This window comes from Chiloscyllium plagiosum, chromosome 3, assembly GCF_004010195.1.
Source record: "Chiloscyllium plagiosum isolate BGI_BamShark_2017 chromosome 3, ASM401019v2, whole genome shotgun sequence".
Taxonomy (NCBI): domain Eukaryota; kingdom Metazoa; phylum Chordata; class Chondrichthyes; order Orectolobiformes; family Hemiscylliidae; genus Chiloscyllium; species Chiloscyllium plagiosum.
Window position 1 is genome coordinate 89,636,332 of NC_057712.1, and position 16,534 is coordinate 89,652,865.

General features: G+C 38.0%; 1 protein-coding gene across 2 annotated transcripts in view; it reads left to right on the forward strand.

The window, feature by feature from the left end:
* The window catches only part of tfap2b (transcription factor AP-2 beta), a 46,532-nt gene that overhangs the window by 16,019 nt on the left and 13,979 nt on the right, over positions 1 to 16,534 (forward strand). For both annotated transcript variants that reach the window (XM_043685879.1, XM_043685886.1), the window contains exon 4: positions 15,265 to 15,481. In XM_043685879.1, the coding sequence (XP_043541814.1) occupies positions 15,265 to 15,481 (217 nt within the window). The remainder of the gene's footprint in view (positions 1 to 15,264; positions 15,482 to 16,534) is intronic.

Consider the following 16,534-nt stretch of genomic DNA (forward strand, 5'->3'; position numbering starts at 1 on the left):
TACTTTCATTTCCCTGGCCAGGTTCACAGACTACATATTGCAGTGTTCATACGAGATGCCAAACATTCGATGATTGAATATAATCAGGTGGTGACTGACCAGATATTCTGCAATCTTTGACTCCTTAGACTTGTTGCAAAGATAAAATAAAACGTTTATTAATGTGAATGTTCTATAATCATAGAATTTCATAGTACAGAAGGGGGCCATTCAACCCATCGTGTCAGTACCGGCTCGAGAAGAGTTATCCAACTGGTTCCACTCTCCATCCCTATCACCATGGCCCTAGACTTCATCACTTTCAAATATATATCCAGTTCTCTTTTGAAACCTCCTGTTAAATCCGCGTCGACCACTCTCCCAGACAGTACAGTCCAAATCTTAACAACTCTCCCAGTAAACAGGTTTCTCCTCATCTCACTCCTAGCTCGCTTGCTGACAATCTTGAGATTGTGACCCCCAGTTGCTCACGATTTTACAATTAACTTGTCATTGAAGACATTTCTTTTAAGAAAGGCTGGAAACTCAAAGAAAACATTTTGGGCCTTGATGTCACTTATGCATAAAAATAATGAACCAACTACCGGGTCGAAGATGTATCCGCCATATTGTAACTACTCTCAGCTAATCCGCGTAATTTCCTATTTAGGCTTCGAAATCAGGAATAAATGTATCTAAGGTGCTTGTTCCATTCTAAATTATGGCTATAATTTTTCAACATAGAAATGGTGTTTTGAACCATAGACCGATTGCAAACTTGAGGGTATCCATTCGGCTTGACTTGTCTATGCCTGTCCTCCGGCGAATCAATTCACACAATGCTGCTCCCCCGTCTTTTCCCGCCAGGCCTGCAACTTTTCCATTTCCAGCTCAGAATCCATTTCCTTCTTGAAGGACTGAGTCGACGCGGCCTCCACTACATGCGCAAGCAGCACATTTTGCTGTTTGAAAGAAAGATTTTCCTCATGTCCTTTTGCCAATCACCTTAAATCTGTACCTTCTCGTTTTCCATCCTTCCACCAATGGACATTGCTTCTCCCTGTTTACTCTGTGCGGACCCTTCATGATTTTGGAATGAATCAAATTTCCCCTCAACCTTCTCTTCAAGAAAATAAACAGGCCCAACTTTTCTCATGTAGCTGAAGTTCTTTATCCCTGGGAGGATTTTCTTGAATCTCATTTTTTTTTGCATTTCTTTTTAAGTCTTTGCAAAATCTGGAACTCAACCTGTCACAGAAAATTAAGAAAACAGATCAACAGCTGTGAATTATTATTGCTATTAAGTTCTTCCAGAGTTATCTTTACTTTTGTTATTAACATTAGAAGTGGGGATCATTACCAGTGAAATAGTTTCCTCCTTGACACGAAGTATAATCGGTTTTTTTTAACCGTCATCTTTCACGAACTTCGGCTTTTCACCACACAAAATAACAAGGGCCGCAACCAATATGGTTTACCCAAAAGATTACTGGTAAACTCGGAACGGGGACAAACCAGTTTTCAATTATCCGCTAGTTTGGCAAACGAAAACAAACTGGAAGGGCAAGTGCAGAATGAAGTTCCATGCAAAAAGTGAATTAAAAATAATGGATTGGCCAGACTTATTTTCCTAAAATAACTACCAAACATAATTTCCCTGACTGGGTAGTATATTAGACCATTCTCATATGCTCTTTTACTGACATTTCACGTCTACATATTTAAGGTTACTTCAACTCACGACAGGGGAAAGAGTAACAGATTTGATTGCAATTAAATATATGATTTTTTTTCCCGGACTTATTTCTAATCCTGCCCCACTCGATTATAATCGATTTGATTAGGTTACCATTGATTGTATGAATTTTCAAACCCAAATCATAATTTCACCATACCCGGAAATATCGAGCAAATCAGCACGCTTTATCATAAACGTATTAATTTTATTTGTTACTTCATATTTTATGCATGATGCAAACAAACTGACATAATATTGAAACAAATATTGTTTGCCCATCGTACCTCCATTTGTCAATCGTACGTTCTGCTTTGTCGCCCATTGCAATGTTCTAAAATGTTACAACACCCCCTTTTGAGCATTCATCTTGTTCTCAGATTGCCCAGCAAAGTTTGTTTTCTGCTTTGAAAGAAGGTGGCTAATCCTGTGCTTGATTTGGGCTAAATTGGGTTGTATATTCACGGATTAATTAGGTCCCATTTTAGGGTAGCAGTTCAACTAAAATATTCCGCTACTGGGAGTTTTGTCCGGAATGAACAATGGTGGCTGATGTTGAAGATATAATTCTATAAAAGTGCAAAGGGAGTGGATTGACGTTTAGACTTCCGCTGAAAAAAGAACATTACAAGTAAACTCTTGAAGCATAAAAATCAAACGGAGGGAGTGAGTACGTTGTATAATTTTACGAATTCCCGCAACGAAAATAATATTGTATGCCTTATTATTTTCAATTGCTTTTTTTTAACATATCATCGAATCACAAAATCCACAGACAAGTGCGATTCACCCCAACTTTCTCCGAAAAAACAAGTTAAACTTATCAAGTTAACAATGCTGAAGCTTAACATGATGAGATTAGAAAATGTAGAGTAAGGTGTTAAAATGATAGCTACTGAAGATTAAAAAGGAATTATTTTTAAAGTAGATTCTGTGAAAGTAAATAGCATTTATGTGCAATTGAACAATAAATTAATAAAATGTTGAAATGTATAAGGCTGTCTTGTTGTGGAGAATAAAAGCACAGCTGAGTTGTTTCTGTTAAAATAGTAAGGATTCATGTTGCTTATTTGACAAATGGGAGTACTCAACTAGAGAGTATAGTGTATATAAAGATAGAAAAGGAATTAGTACTGAAAAAGTAATTTGTATTAAAGTTAATAAGTCCACAAAACCCAGTGGCACTTACTCTAGTATATTAAAAGAGAAGAAATTGTGAAGCTTTTCGTGATAATTTTTCAAGATTTTCAGAAAAGGAAAGAATGGTAACCTGGGTGACAGCTGTGTCTGTTATCAGTCTGGACACAATTAAGGCAGAATTTTCAGCATTGTGGTTTTAAAGGGGAAGCAACAGATTAGCTCTCGACTGTACAATCTATCCAATGGGACTCAGTATAAAATAAAAATAGGAAAGCATAACTCACATCCAGAAACCTTTCAAATGTTGTAATTTTGCCCACCTCCACGACTTTCCCTGCCAGCTTGTTCCATGCACACATCACCCTCTACGTGAAAAATGTACCTCTCAGGTTCTTTCTAAGTCTTTTCATCCTCAATTTAAACTTATGCCCTCTTGTTTTGGACACCCCCACCATCAGAAGAAGACCATGTCTATTGATTGTATCCATGCCTGGTTTAGAGGGATATGGGTCAAATGCTGGCAAAATGGGACTAGGTCAGATTGGGATGGCTGGTTGGCATGGACAAGTTGGACCAAAGGGTCTGTGTTGTACGACTCTATGATTCTATATGCCTCTCTGTCGGCTAAAGTTTGAAATTTCATTTCTTGAATTAAAGATAAAAAAAAGCACAGGATAACAAAGTGGAAGTGGAACCAGCATGCAAAAGTCAAGTTCTGATTCACAATATTTAAAGTGACCAATTATATAGATAACACAAATACAGCCAAAGAAATGTATGTGAGGCTTTTGAAGAAATTCCATGAGGTGTCATAGAAGACACATAGAAGCTAGATGAAAAAAAAACTTCTGTTTACTTGGCATAAGGGGAATGTAGCAAGATGGAGAGAAATTGAATGTGGACAGAACAAAGAGTTAGGATAAAGATTGAAAAATGCTTAAAATGGCATACTACGGAGACCATGACTGGTATACTTTAAATGAAAGTCGACAGCGAAAGGTTTTTGCCGGAATCGTCGATTCTCCTGCTCCTTGGGTGCTGCCTGACCTGCTGTGCTTTTCCAGCACCATACACTCGACTCTGATCTCCAGCATCTGCAGTCCTCACTTTCTCATACTTTTACTTAAACATGTACTTTTGTTCTTAGTATATGAAGATGAGTCAGTCTTGGGTATAACATGATATGGGGACTTAGGGACAAGAGTAGGTCATTATGGTCCTTCACCACCTTCCATGATTTACTTAGATTAAAATTTATCTGTGAGCTAACTTCATGTCCAATGTATTATCGATTCTTTTAAGACCAAACAAAAGTTGAAAATTCTTTGCTCTCTATTCATTTAAATGTTGGTTAACAAAAAATATGTTAAGCTCAGTCTTATAATTAAGCATTGGAATAACATGGATTGACATATGTGGGAGAGAATTCCAAACTTGAACCATGCTCTGCATGAGGGAGTCTTTTCTAATTTCACTCCTCAAATAGCTGTTTCTATTTTTAGGTTATACTTCTTACACTTGTGCTCTTGAAGAAATGACAGTATTTCTTCTTTACTTTATCTACTCCTTCAATATGTTGAAATTGTCAGGCACATCACTGCTCAACTATCTAAATTTCAGGTAGTTCAACAACAGTTAATATGAAGTTTCCTCTTAAATTAATCTTTGGAGTTCAGGTGTCATTTGCATAAATCGACACTCTGCACCCACCAAAACCATTACATCTTGCCTCAGATGTGTTCACAAGACTGGCTCATGATACTCAACCTGTGATGTAATTAGGTCTTTGCATAGCTGAATCGTGGTCTTGGGCACCTTCCATTCTAGTGCTTTACATGGAAAGACCAATATTCTATTAGCCTTTACAAATTATATTCTACTCATCATTTCTTATTGATTTATGAATCTAGGCCTCAAAGTCTCTTCGAAGTTCCATTATTTCTAATTTTTCACCATTAGAAAGTATCCTTTTCTATCCTTTTAACACCCACACTGGATGATCTCATATTTACCTAAATTGAACTCCAGTGGCCACTGTTTTATACATTATCTTAAAATATCAAGATCACTTTATAATATTTCAGTTGCATCTGCAGTGCTTACAATGTCAATTATCTTGGTGTCATCAGCAAATATGGACGCTTTATTTATCCTGTTAGTGAAGTCATGAAAAAACATGGTTAGGAACATAATGGGATAAAGTGACTCTTGTCAGCATGAACTGGGCTGAGAGTGCAAGAAGCTCTTAATTTAAGAGACTACCTAACTTTGATTTTCAAGCGCCCTCTCAATATTCTTGGTGAAATGTTGATGTTTGTTGCAATACAGCACGGAAACAGACCCTTCAGTCCAACCCGTCCATGACAACTTGATATCCCAATCCAATCTAGTCCCACCTGCCAGCACCTGGCCTGTATCCCTCCAACCCCTTCCTATTCACAAACCCATCCAGATGCTTTTTAAATGTTGCATTCGAAATAGCCTCCACCACTTCCTCAGGCAGCTCATTCCATACATCATCTGATTGAAAACGTTGCCCCTTAGGTCTCTTTTATATCTTTCCCCTCTCACCCTAAACCTATACCCTATAGTTCTGGACTCCCCCACCCCAGGGAAGAGACTTTGTCTATTTAGTCTATCCATGCCCGTCATGATTTTATAGACCTCTATAAGGTCACCTTTCAGCCTACGATGCTCAAAGGAAAACAATCCTAGCCTATTCAACCTCTCCCTATAGCCAAAATCCTCCAACCCTGATAACATCCTTTTAAATCTTTTCTGAACTCTTTCAAGTTTTGCAACATCCTTCCGATAGGAAGGAGACCAGACTTGCATGGAATATTCCAAAAGTGGCCTAACCAATGTTCTGTACTGCCATAACATGTACTCCTGTACTCAGTACTCTGACCAATAAAGGAAAGCATACCAAATGCCTTCTTCATTATCATATCTACCTGTGACTCCACTTTCAAGGAGCTATGAACCTGCACTCCAAGGTCTCTCTTTGTTCAGCAACACTTCCTAGGTCCTCACCATTAAGTTCATAAGTCCTGCTAAGATTTGCTTTCCCAAAATGCAGCAGCATACATTTAAGTAAATTAAACTCCATCTGAGACTCCTCAGCCCATTGGCCCATCTGATCAAAATCCCATTGTAATCTTTGCTGTCAACTACACCTCCAATTTTGATGTCATCTGCAAGGGTACTAACTATGTCTCTAATGTTCACATAAATGACGTAAAATAGTGGATCCAGCACCGATCCTTGTGGCAATCCACTGGTCACAGGCCTCCAGTGTGAAAACAACCTTCCACCACCACCCTCTGTCTTCTACCTTTGAGCCAGTTCTGTATCCAACTGGCTAGTTCTCCTTGTATTCCGTGAGACCTAACTTTGCTAATCAGTCTCCCATGGGGAACTTTGTCAAATGCCTTACTGAAATCCATATAGATCATGTCCTCACTAACATCTCTATGACTCTACGGCCATAACTGACAAGCCAGTTTAGCCATATGGAATTAACCTATTTTTAACACCTGCCTAACTAGCAATGGGTCTCAGCTATGTATTGTTATGGACTTGGCCAGAACACCCAAAACATTCTTAAGCAGGCAGCCGCAGAGCATAATTTTGCAATTTGTTTCGATAAGTGTACAGTGAAAATTATCCAGAGTAAGATAGTTAGGTTGACTACTAGATCTTGAAACAGACAAAAATTATTCACAAAATAATACAATGAAACACAAAGAACAGAATAAATAACCCATTACAGAATGCAATGTAATGCTAACGAGAAATCTAACACCTATTTAAGAACCCCCTGGCCAATCTGTCTACTCTGCTTACATTTTTCTGGTCTGTATGCAGCCTAGCAAATGGTAGAATCCAAAAAGATAATTGAATATTCTTTCACATTTGCAAATTCAGCAGAACTCCTGGAGAATGTTGCCTGCTTATAACTGGTATTTCCCATTCACCTCCCGTGGATACTATCACAAAGCTAGTCCTTTTTTTTGCTAAAAGCTGTTCCTTGGCTCAAGGAGACTCCGTTTGATTTTTTTCAGAGGGCCAATAAACCACGCTGGGCTCCAATCAGTCGGGTTTGGTCGAGAGATGAAACGGATTTTAAGAGGTCTTTTGTTTATATGTAAGCAGATGAGACTTCAGGCCAAAGTGATCATGTTTTAGTGGTCATCCAAACTAGACTTAAAGATAATGTTCCGAATATACACAGCAGTCCCAATAAGCAAACTCCCTATAAAATCCAGTATAAATGGAATTACATAATTACAGGTTGAAGTTGAAGGGCAGAGAGGGAGAGAGCTCCACACAGATCCCTGTTGAACTTCTCACTAGGTCAAACAGAACTAAAGCAGCTCAGCTCAGCTAGAGAGCTGACCACTCCCCTTTCATTATACAGGTCACTTCATAAACATGACCACTTTGGCCTGAAGTCTCATCTGTTTACATTTAAACAAAAGGTGTCTCAAAGTCCTTTTAATCTCTCTACCAAACCAGAGCCTGGCCCGGTTTATTGGCCCTCTGAACAAAATCAAGGACAGACTCTCCTTGAGCTGAAAATGTGTTGCTAGAAAAGCGCAGCAGGCCAGGCAGCATCGAAGGAGCAGGAGAATCGATGTTTCGGTCATGAGCCCTTGTCTCCTTGAGCCAAGGAACAGCTTTTAGGGGGAAAAAAAGGGACTAGTTTTGTGACAGTATCCAAGGGAGGTGAATGGGGAATGCTAGTTATAGGCAGGCAACATTCTCCAGGAGTTCTGCTGAATTTGCAAATGTGAAAGAATATTCAATTATCTTTTTGGATTCTACCATATGTTAGGCTGCATACAGACCAGAAAAACTTAAGCAGAGTAGGCCAATTTCCCAGTGGGTTCTTAAAATAGGTGTTAGATTTCTCATTAGCATATGCAAGTTATCTACAGCCTGTTTAACATGGCTGCCTGAAGGCATGAAAATGGCTTTTCCAATATAAGCTGGATGTCTTTCACATGACCTTGGGAGTTGACCCTATAATTGGTCTTCAATCTATCCATTTTTCACCCATAATATGGGTCCAACAAGATATAGTTTCTATGAGACAACTACAAAACTTGATCTTAATAAAAAAAGTAAAAAGTTTAGCAAATCATAGTTGGGAAGCCTGATATGCAAATATCAAATGCAATACAAAATGAATAAACATGTAGCAATACAAAATGTCAGAAAAAAATGGAATAGTAAAATATATTAGTAGGAAAATACATAGAAAGAGAGTGTCCTAGAAGTTCTAATAGATATTTCCCTGAATGTGGCATTGCAATTATTTAAGTCAAAAATAAATTGATGCTGGACTTTACCAATTGAGTATTCGTTAGAATTGTTTGTACTTGTGCACGCTGAAATTCAGCAAGGACATGAAAACTAAGGAATTGTACAGCCTGGATTCATCAGAATGATACAGATAAACCAAGATTATCAAGGGTTTTGAGATAATTTTGAGATATGGGGTGGGGGTAAAAATTCTGAAGAAATTCTCATGCAAATCAGTTGAAATCTCATAGGGTCAGTCTGTAAGACCGTTTGTGCCCATGTTTTCCATGGTAGAGAATGTTCCACTAAAGTTCCAATAGGCATTTGAAATAACCCCTGTGTAAATTATTCACCTTAGACTATTTCACTGGATCAGGAGAAAGTACACAAAAAAGTGCCAGTTATTTTTATAATTATGAAAACTTTTGATTGAACGGTTAGGGATAGATAATTTCCATGATCTTTTGGACTCAGTAATACGTCAGTAAAAGTATGAGGCAGATATTTGTGGAAATATGTTTTTACAATGGATTCTTAAAGCTTGGAATGCCTTGCCACAGGAAGTGATGGTGGTGGAGGCCCCTATACCTTTTAAAGGGGAATTAGATAAATATCTAAAGCAGAGAAAGACACAGGCCTACGGGAGTAAAAAGGCTTAGTAATTAGATCAAACTAGCCAAAGTCATCTCAACTGTGATGGTCTGAAAGTCATCTATCTGGGTAGTAAACTTCTATAGTTCTACATAACAGTTGAAAAAAAACCTAAGGGATTCATTATTACTGTGTTAAACTATCAGAATTTCCAGGATTACTGTAGCAAACTAGTAAAGTAAGATGTTTAGCTGGCAACAGGTAAAAAGTTATTCGGGGTTTTGGTGCATACCTATAAAGAAAATGGTCAGAAGGAAACACCAAACGTTTTCATTGCCCGAGCAGACAATTCCAAACCACTACTAATAAACCAGTGAACGGTTGCATATTCAGTAAGAGAGCTGATTATAGTGCTTGTAAAATTCAAAATGTCAAGCAAGAACAATAACGTACATGTGTAAAAAAAAACGACTCTCCTCAATGTCAATAGCTTAAAGGAAGCGATTAAAAATCGTAGCTGTGAAATGGTATTGTTATTGGAAGCACAACTACAGCAACTTTGTAAAAGTTAAGTTTGCTGGAAACGTGAGGACATCGGATCCTTTTGTAATGGCGCCACCCATATTCGCTGAGACTGCCATTGCAGATGTAATGCGCATTCGTAGGAAACGCCCAGACGTAAATTTGCGTATGTATCTTTCAAATAATTGCTCGGATTTTTATTATGAGTTGCATATAATCAGTTTTTTGCATACGTTTACATGCTATTTTTGCATTTTTTAATTCTTAAAGAACAAAATTTCATTTTAAGTAAGTTACTCTTTGGATATGTGTAACATAAATTATTTGGAAGTATTCGTTACAGATCTAGTACTATGGATTTTATTTACATTATATATGTTGAGCATGGTCACCTAATTCCAATTTTTAAGCGGCATTGCATTAATAGAGATCTTCTTTAATGACACGTAGGACATTAATGGATTTCATGAGAGTTAGTCGTATATAACGTGTGAATGACACTGCTTGAAGTGACTATTCGTCAAACTATGGCCATTGTGCAGAAAACCATCCTCCTATCTTTAGGAGTTATTCAGTTATGTTCAGTTGAGTACAAATTATATACTGGAAACTGATGTAAATGGTTATCTAAATTCCGAAACATTTCACACTAATGGGATTGATTTAACCCCATTTCCGAAATCTTCTGTGCACATTCAAATATGTTGATTTGAGTAGTAGCTCACAATCATTCCCAAGAGAATATATGACTATCGATTTTCTAAGCAAAATAACATTTTTTTTGTGACGAGAAGAAGCAGCCAAAAACTGCGCCTGTTACCAATTAAATAGAGTTGTTGCCGATACTGGGCAATATTAAACTGCAGATATCCATATAAAAGTCTTCAACATCAGAGTATATGCAAGATCACCACAAAGATTCTGAAACATGTCCCGCCGAAATAATGCATTTCAAGTAAATCAGCATTAGAAGTAAATCTCACAGATTATTTTGTTTGTTTGATACCTTCTCTTTTGTTATGCAAATATTATTGTTATCACAGTATATCCCTGTAACAATTTATCTATATTATTGAAACAAATTTGAGCCATTTCGTTGCAGAGATATGAGTGATTTCATGTGTTTAAGGATTAAGTACAGTGCAGGCCAACCGAGGAAACGGGGAAGCTAATACTTAATTGTCAAATACAGAATGGCTGCGTTTCCAAAGTGGGGTTAACGAGATGGTCAAGAGTCATTGTGCCGTATTTTGTGTGGGAATAGCTGCCTGGCACTTTTTAAGGTAATTTACTTAACAGGAAATGAGTTGGTCCCAGAAGAGAGAGCAAACGAGGAGAGTTAAAGTAGCCAGCGTGATAAATGACGCTTTCATTTAGGGATCTCTAGAGCTCGTTTAAGTCTAATTTTCCGTATTAGCCCCTGTTGAGCTATTAATACAGTACTCAGGGACCGTGGCTCTTGTCTGAGCAGAGACATTACAGCTAACATTAAAACACACTCTTGATTTCAATATGTGGATAATGGATGGTGTTTTTAATGTTTCTGCTAATATAACTTGATAGAATGAGGGAAATATGATTCACACTGCCTGGTCAATGAATAATCAATAAATAGCAAATGTTAATGTTGTGTTACATTAGATGGTTAAACTCATACATAGCTGTGAGAGAAAACACACACAAAAGGAATATTTATTTTAGTGGAGACTATATGCCACATAATAAATCTATCAGTGACTGAAGTGATGCACTTTTTTTAACATTTGAGCTATTATGGAAATTTAATAACTCGATGTATGAATGATTATAGACAGTTTGTACTGCATGGTATTTTCATAACACGATCCAGGCATTACGTTTCCAGGCAGACGACAAATAGTTTTAAGTGTTTATCTACGCACTTTTCATAGCTTAACTGTTAGCTATATCAATAGCTTCATACACTTCCCATTGTCAAATATTTTGTTATCCATTGCAAATTGTTCCATTGTTGCCTTATTGAACAAACTGAAATACATCAGGTTATGTAATTTACCTCAAAATAGGGCATTCACAACATAGTGCATAATTAACGTTACTTTTTTTAGTATTTTGCAGCAACAGATATTTCTGATTAATAGGTATGTAAATGTATGTAAAGACAGTGTGTTCAGATAAGTTCTGGTAATTTCATTATATTTAAATGTATGAATTATGCCTACTGTTAATAGAAGTTAATATTCGGTTTTGTTTGTAGTTAGAATTAAGTGCGAATCTGATTAGCCACATTAAATGCGCGCTCATTCGACGCTATTATTAATGCATTAACTTCCATAACAACTGCATGTACATTTGCAACATATTTACACATTGCATTACAAAATCACACAGAAGATGTGCGGCTGCACATTCTGAACACGTAAAGAATTGAAGGCTTCAAGCTGCGTTTCTCTCACGGTCCATTGGTTTGCGATTTCCTCTAGTCGTTTGAACGCTATCAAGTTCGTCGCAGAATTATGTTTCAAAGCACAATCTGTTCATAATTATTAACAAATGAAGCAAGTATTATTTTCCATATTGATGATCTGTAAAAGAAATTAACTTGAAAACAAGCCTTTGAGATATTCCAGGGCTAAACTACCAACGCGATATTGCAAGACCTAAATAAATATGATTGAAAGTACTGCACAGAGCCAGAGCACCAGTGTTTTTTATTTCTCAGTCCCCTGTTAGGCCGGAGTATTGATAGCTGCACAGAAACTATTAGTCTTGAATCAGTCATTCCGTCCGTGGAAAGCCAAAAACAACAAATACTATATAGTCAGTAGGATAGACGGTCAAGTTATTTGGGTTATAGGTCTGGCATGTAACCATATTAGTTGCAGAATTGATCATTTCTATCCTCACGGCTCAGGTTTGCGGGATATTGAATGTAGAGAATCTCATAGCCGTACATTTGACACTACCCTCAGCACGTCACAAACCTTGGCTGTGGCACTAGAACCACTAATGCTACCTTGAGCGTGTAAAAATGTCAGTATTAAAGTGTTAGCTTGTGTAAACTATGTTTTAAGGGGTTAAGAGCTATTAAAATGACGGCGTTTACATTACAGTGATTACGCTCTGCAGTTAGTCTTAGCAAGCCTGAAAATCATCTGGTAGATTCAGGATTCTTTGCAGACCCATAGACTTAGTCGCCACTAGGCTCTCTAGATTCACTAGTACTATTGGCGTATATGGAACGTTAGTACAACTATGTAGCGAAAGATGCAAGCATTCTGGGGAAGACATTCAGGAAATGAAGATAATGACATTGATTGCATTTTGCGACACACCGTAAACTGAATAAAACAGGAAGTGCATTGGATTTCAAACAGAATACACACAGCTTCCACGGAGGGCGAAGTGCTCTTTTTTGAAGTTTGCATTTAATTTTTCAAGCACATCTATCTCGTTAAAAAAAACTTCGTAGGTTTCGCCTCAGTCAGAAAATGAAAGGCAGGCAAATTATGTTTAAATAGACCGATTTCCTGTGCTGAGGTTCACTGGCAAGATGTATATGCTGGCCTTCATGTGGTGAAGGAGGAGGACGGGTGAAAGAAAATTCATCATGGGCGACCTAACACGTTGATAAATGATGACCTACGTCAATGCAACTTTGCAGTCGAATTGAAATAAGTGAGGTGCAGCAGTAAATGTTTGCAAATCTGAGAATCGATTGGTCGCATTTTAATGTCACAGATTCGTGAACTTTTAACGAAATGGCAACCGCAGATATTCTACCAGCTTCGCCAAAAGTTCAGACTTGTCGAGTGACGTTCTCTCATAAAATAGCAGCTGGTTCAGTAGCCAAATAGGGATTCGTGTTTTCTTCCCTAATTCTTGTAAGAAAGTTAATGAGATCCGACAATGCACATTCAAGCACAAGTTGGCAGGTTTCAGTTCAAACAGATGAAACAGAAGTCGATGCCTTCCTTCTGAACTGGTGAACAATTAACTGCGTTACAAATGTGTTAGTGACAGCATTTCTAGTTCACAAGCCAGATTTCAACATTATTTGGAAACAGACACGGCTTTTGAGTCCATCTGGGTTTCATCAAAACGCTTACAGATCTGTCTGGAAGGGACCGGGTAGCTCTCGCCAGATTGGTATAGAAAAAAAACTTTACCTGAAGTGCAAATTGATACGTGGCCTGAGCGTGGGAACTGCGGATTCATAGGAAAATTATAAGCACATTTTGTTTTATTTTAATTAATTGATTATATTTTCAATTCTCACCCTAAATCATTGTAGTGATCTGCAGAAAGCAGATAAATATAAAAAGGATTGTTTATCTTTTAAAAAAAACTTCTGAAAATCAACATTTAAACCTTTTCATTCCTCTGCTCATTGCAATCTCATTCTGTGGATTTTTTTTTCGGAGTGTTTCATTTAAACAATTAACGCTAGCGGCGTTACTGCGGAAGGGCTCCCCAGTGAATAGCTGAACCCCACAATATAAAGGAAATGAATTGGGAGCACCATGACAGCATGATCTTTAGGTTTCAACTACCTATTTGAATGCAGCTCCCTTATATTTGTGGGCTGCAATAACTCTCCCCATCCGGCTTCGCCAGCCGTGTCAATACAGCTATGAAAACGAGGTCGAACGAGAAAAGAAATATCTAATTCTGTAACCGGTTTCATAAACATACATATTTGTATTCTTTGGAAAGGATCTGACGATTCAGATTTCTCGAAGCCAATCAACAAGTTGGTGATTTCACGCAGGTTGAAAGTCCATGACCATAGTTGGCAGTGACTCCTCTGATTTTCCTCTTTTGCTGGTTAAATAACTTGAACCACAAATTCTCAAAGTAAACACAATGTGGTCCGAATGGCACACTTCCCTAAATTCGAAAATCGTGGTTTCATGCATCACTTGGGATTACTGAACGATAGGCTCAAAATGAAGTCTACAAAATGAAGTAAGGAATTCTGACCAACAATTCTTTATATTGCAAATAAAGTCATACCGAACTCTACCGTTATTCCCTACAATCTGCATTTGTGAGCTTTTGACCTGCAGTTTTTTTTTTGTTTTGATCGGTAACAAAATATTTTGAGAAGAGATTAAGAAAAGCAGACAGGGGGCATTAAAGTATTTTGTTCAGGTTTTGCTGGCTAGTTTGAGATAATGGCCTGGTGTAGCATTTCATTGTGTATGTGAAACGATCACATGCCACTATTATCTAGTTGATACGAATAACGTTAATAAAACAGTTATTTTCTCCTTTCACTTTAATTAAATAATTCTTAAATTGTAGACATAATTCATACGGGGGCTTGCCATCTGTCTTATTCTCAGTCAAGTCAACCATAATTAATAAGGCATTTCAAATGAACGTTGGGCATTTTTGTACAGCCACTTCCATTCCAGTCACTACAGTACCTAAAGACTGACCAGCTAATTCTTTTGAAATAATTTGAGTTTGACAAAATAGTTTGGTGACATTTCCCAATTACATTACTTTCGTGAAGGCTTTCATCGTCGTGTTAGTTTTTTCTTTTCAATTTGTAAACCTGAAATTCCCTAGGAAAGAATTTCTTTTACAACAGACATAATTCTTCAAAGAAACGTTTTCCCGTCTGAGCATAAAAGAGCAGTTTGTGTGGAATTCGCTGTGGATTTAACCAGGAGCGAGATAATGACCTAAATCACGTGCTTTTATTTTGCAAGAAAAATCCTTAAAAGCAAGCCATTAAAAGGGGTACACTTTTCAAAATGCCGGTGCATTAGGTAGGTGCTGATTCGTTCCTAGGAAAACCCACTTGCTTTTCTTTCTATGTACAAATTATACAAAATATCAGTCCGCGGAAAATACATGTTCTAATTCAAACGATACATATAGATTGGACCGGATGGCCTTTTGTTGGTAGAAACAGCAATGATTTAATATTAAGTGTGAGATGGTATCTGGATTTATAGTGACGCAGTGCTGACTTCTGCTGTTTTGCTATATTCTTTCAGTCCCACTTCCTCAGAAGAATATCACATCTCTGATGATGAACAAAGACAATCTCCTCGGTGGAATTGCGAATCATAACGAGGTGTTCTGCTCGGTGCCGGGACGCCTGTCTTTGCTTAGCTCCACATCCAAGTACAAGGTGACGGTGGGAGAAGTCCAGAGGCGCCTGTCCCCACCTGAGTGTTTGAACGCATCATTGTTGGGGGGAGTCCTGAGAAGGTAGGTCAGAAATACCGACAGCAGTCTCTTGCACTGAAGAGGAAGTGCGTGGAGCAGTGTATGATTGGGAGATGCCGAATTTTTAACTTTGTGGAGCAGTGTAGTGTGACTAAAACTTAAGGACCAAACGAGCGGAAAGTGCATATCTCCCGATATGTCCCAAGTTTTATCTATTGATCTAAAGTATTTAAAGATTCGCGACCCGAACTATTTGTTGGACAATGCACAATGCTTGTTCAATATTTTTATATCCACCCTTCTGCTGTTAGTTGATCAGAACATAACATTAATAACCATTAGACCACACACTTGGGAGTCAATGCTAGGCAAGTGTGCAGTTACGCCCCAACTTCCGGTTTAAGTGTGGACTGTGTGTAACCAACCGCGCGTCAGAGTTAATATCGTCCACTGCGTCTTGCAATGGGTGTGTCTAAAGCATCCACGTGAATGGGTGTTTGGAGACAGGCCGTCCACTAGTCCATTTTGTTTTTCGTTTCAAATGTAAGGTCGTTGTTCGGAATATTAATTTAGTTCTTATAATCAAAAGAATGAAAATAAAGAATTCTTTCACAACTTCCCCCCACCATATGTGTACTTTTCAGAGGAACCCAAGTAAGATTGTCTGCTATTTCCACCTCTAAACGATTCTCGCTAAAACGTTAACATTTCAAGGCTACAGACCTGGTGCGGGACAGTGGGATTTATGTAAATAGCTAGCCGTGTACTTTTGTCACTACAGCCTCGATGGGCCAAAGGACCTCGTCCATACTTATGATTCGATGATTACCTCGAGATCCAATGAATGGTTTGGATATATATTTTCAAAGCACTACCATTTCACATTACCACAGTGATAGTGACACAGTAGAAACTCAAAAGTGCTGGCAGACTCTTTCTCGAAGCGTTTTGGTGCTATTGGCCTTCAGTACGCTGGTGAATGAAACTTAAGGACGCTACCACCTTCACATCAAGGGACGCTCAAAGAATAAGCAGCAGTGCAGCTGTATCCAAACTGTAGCCCGAGGTTGTCATTATCTTGCAGCTACCAGTATT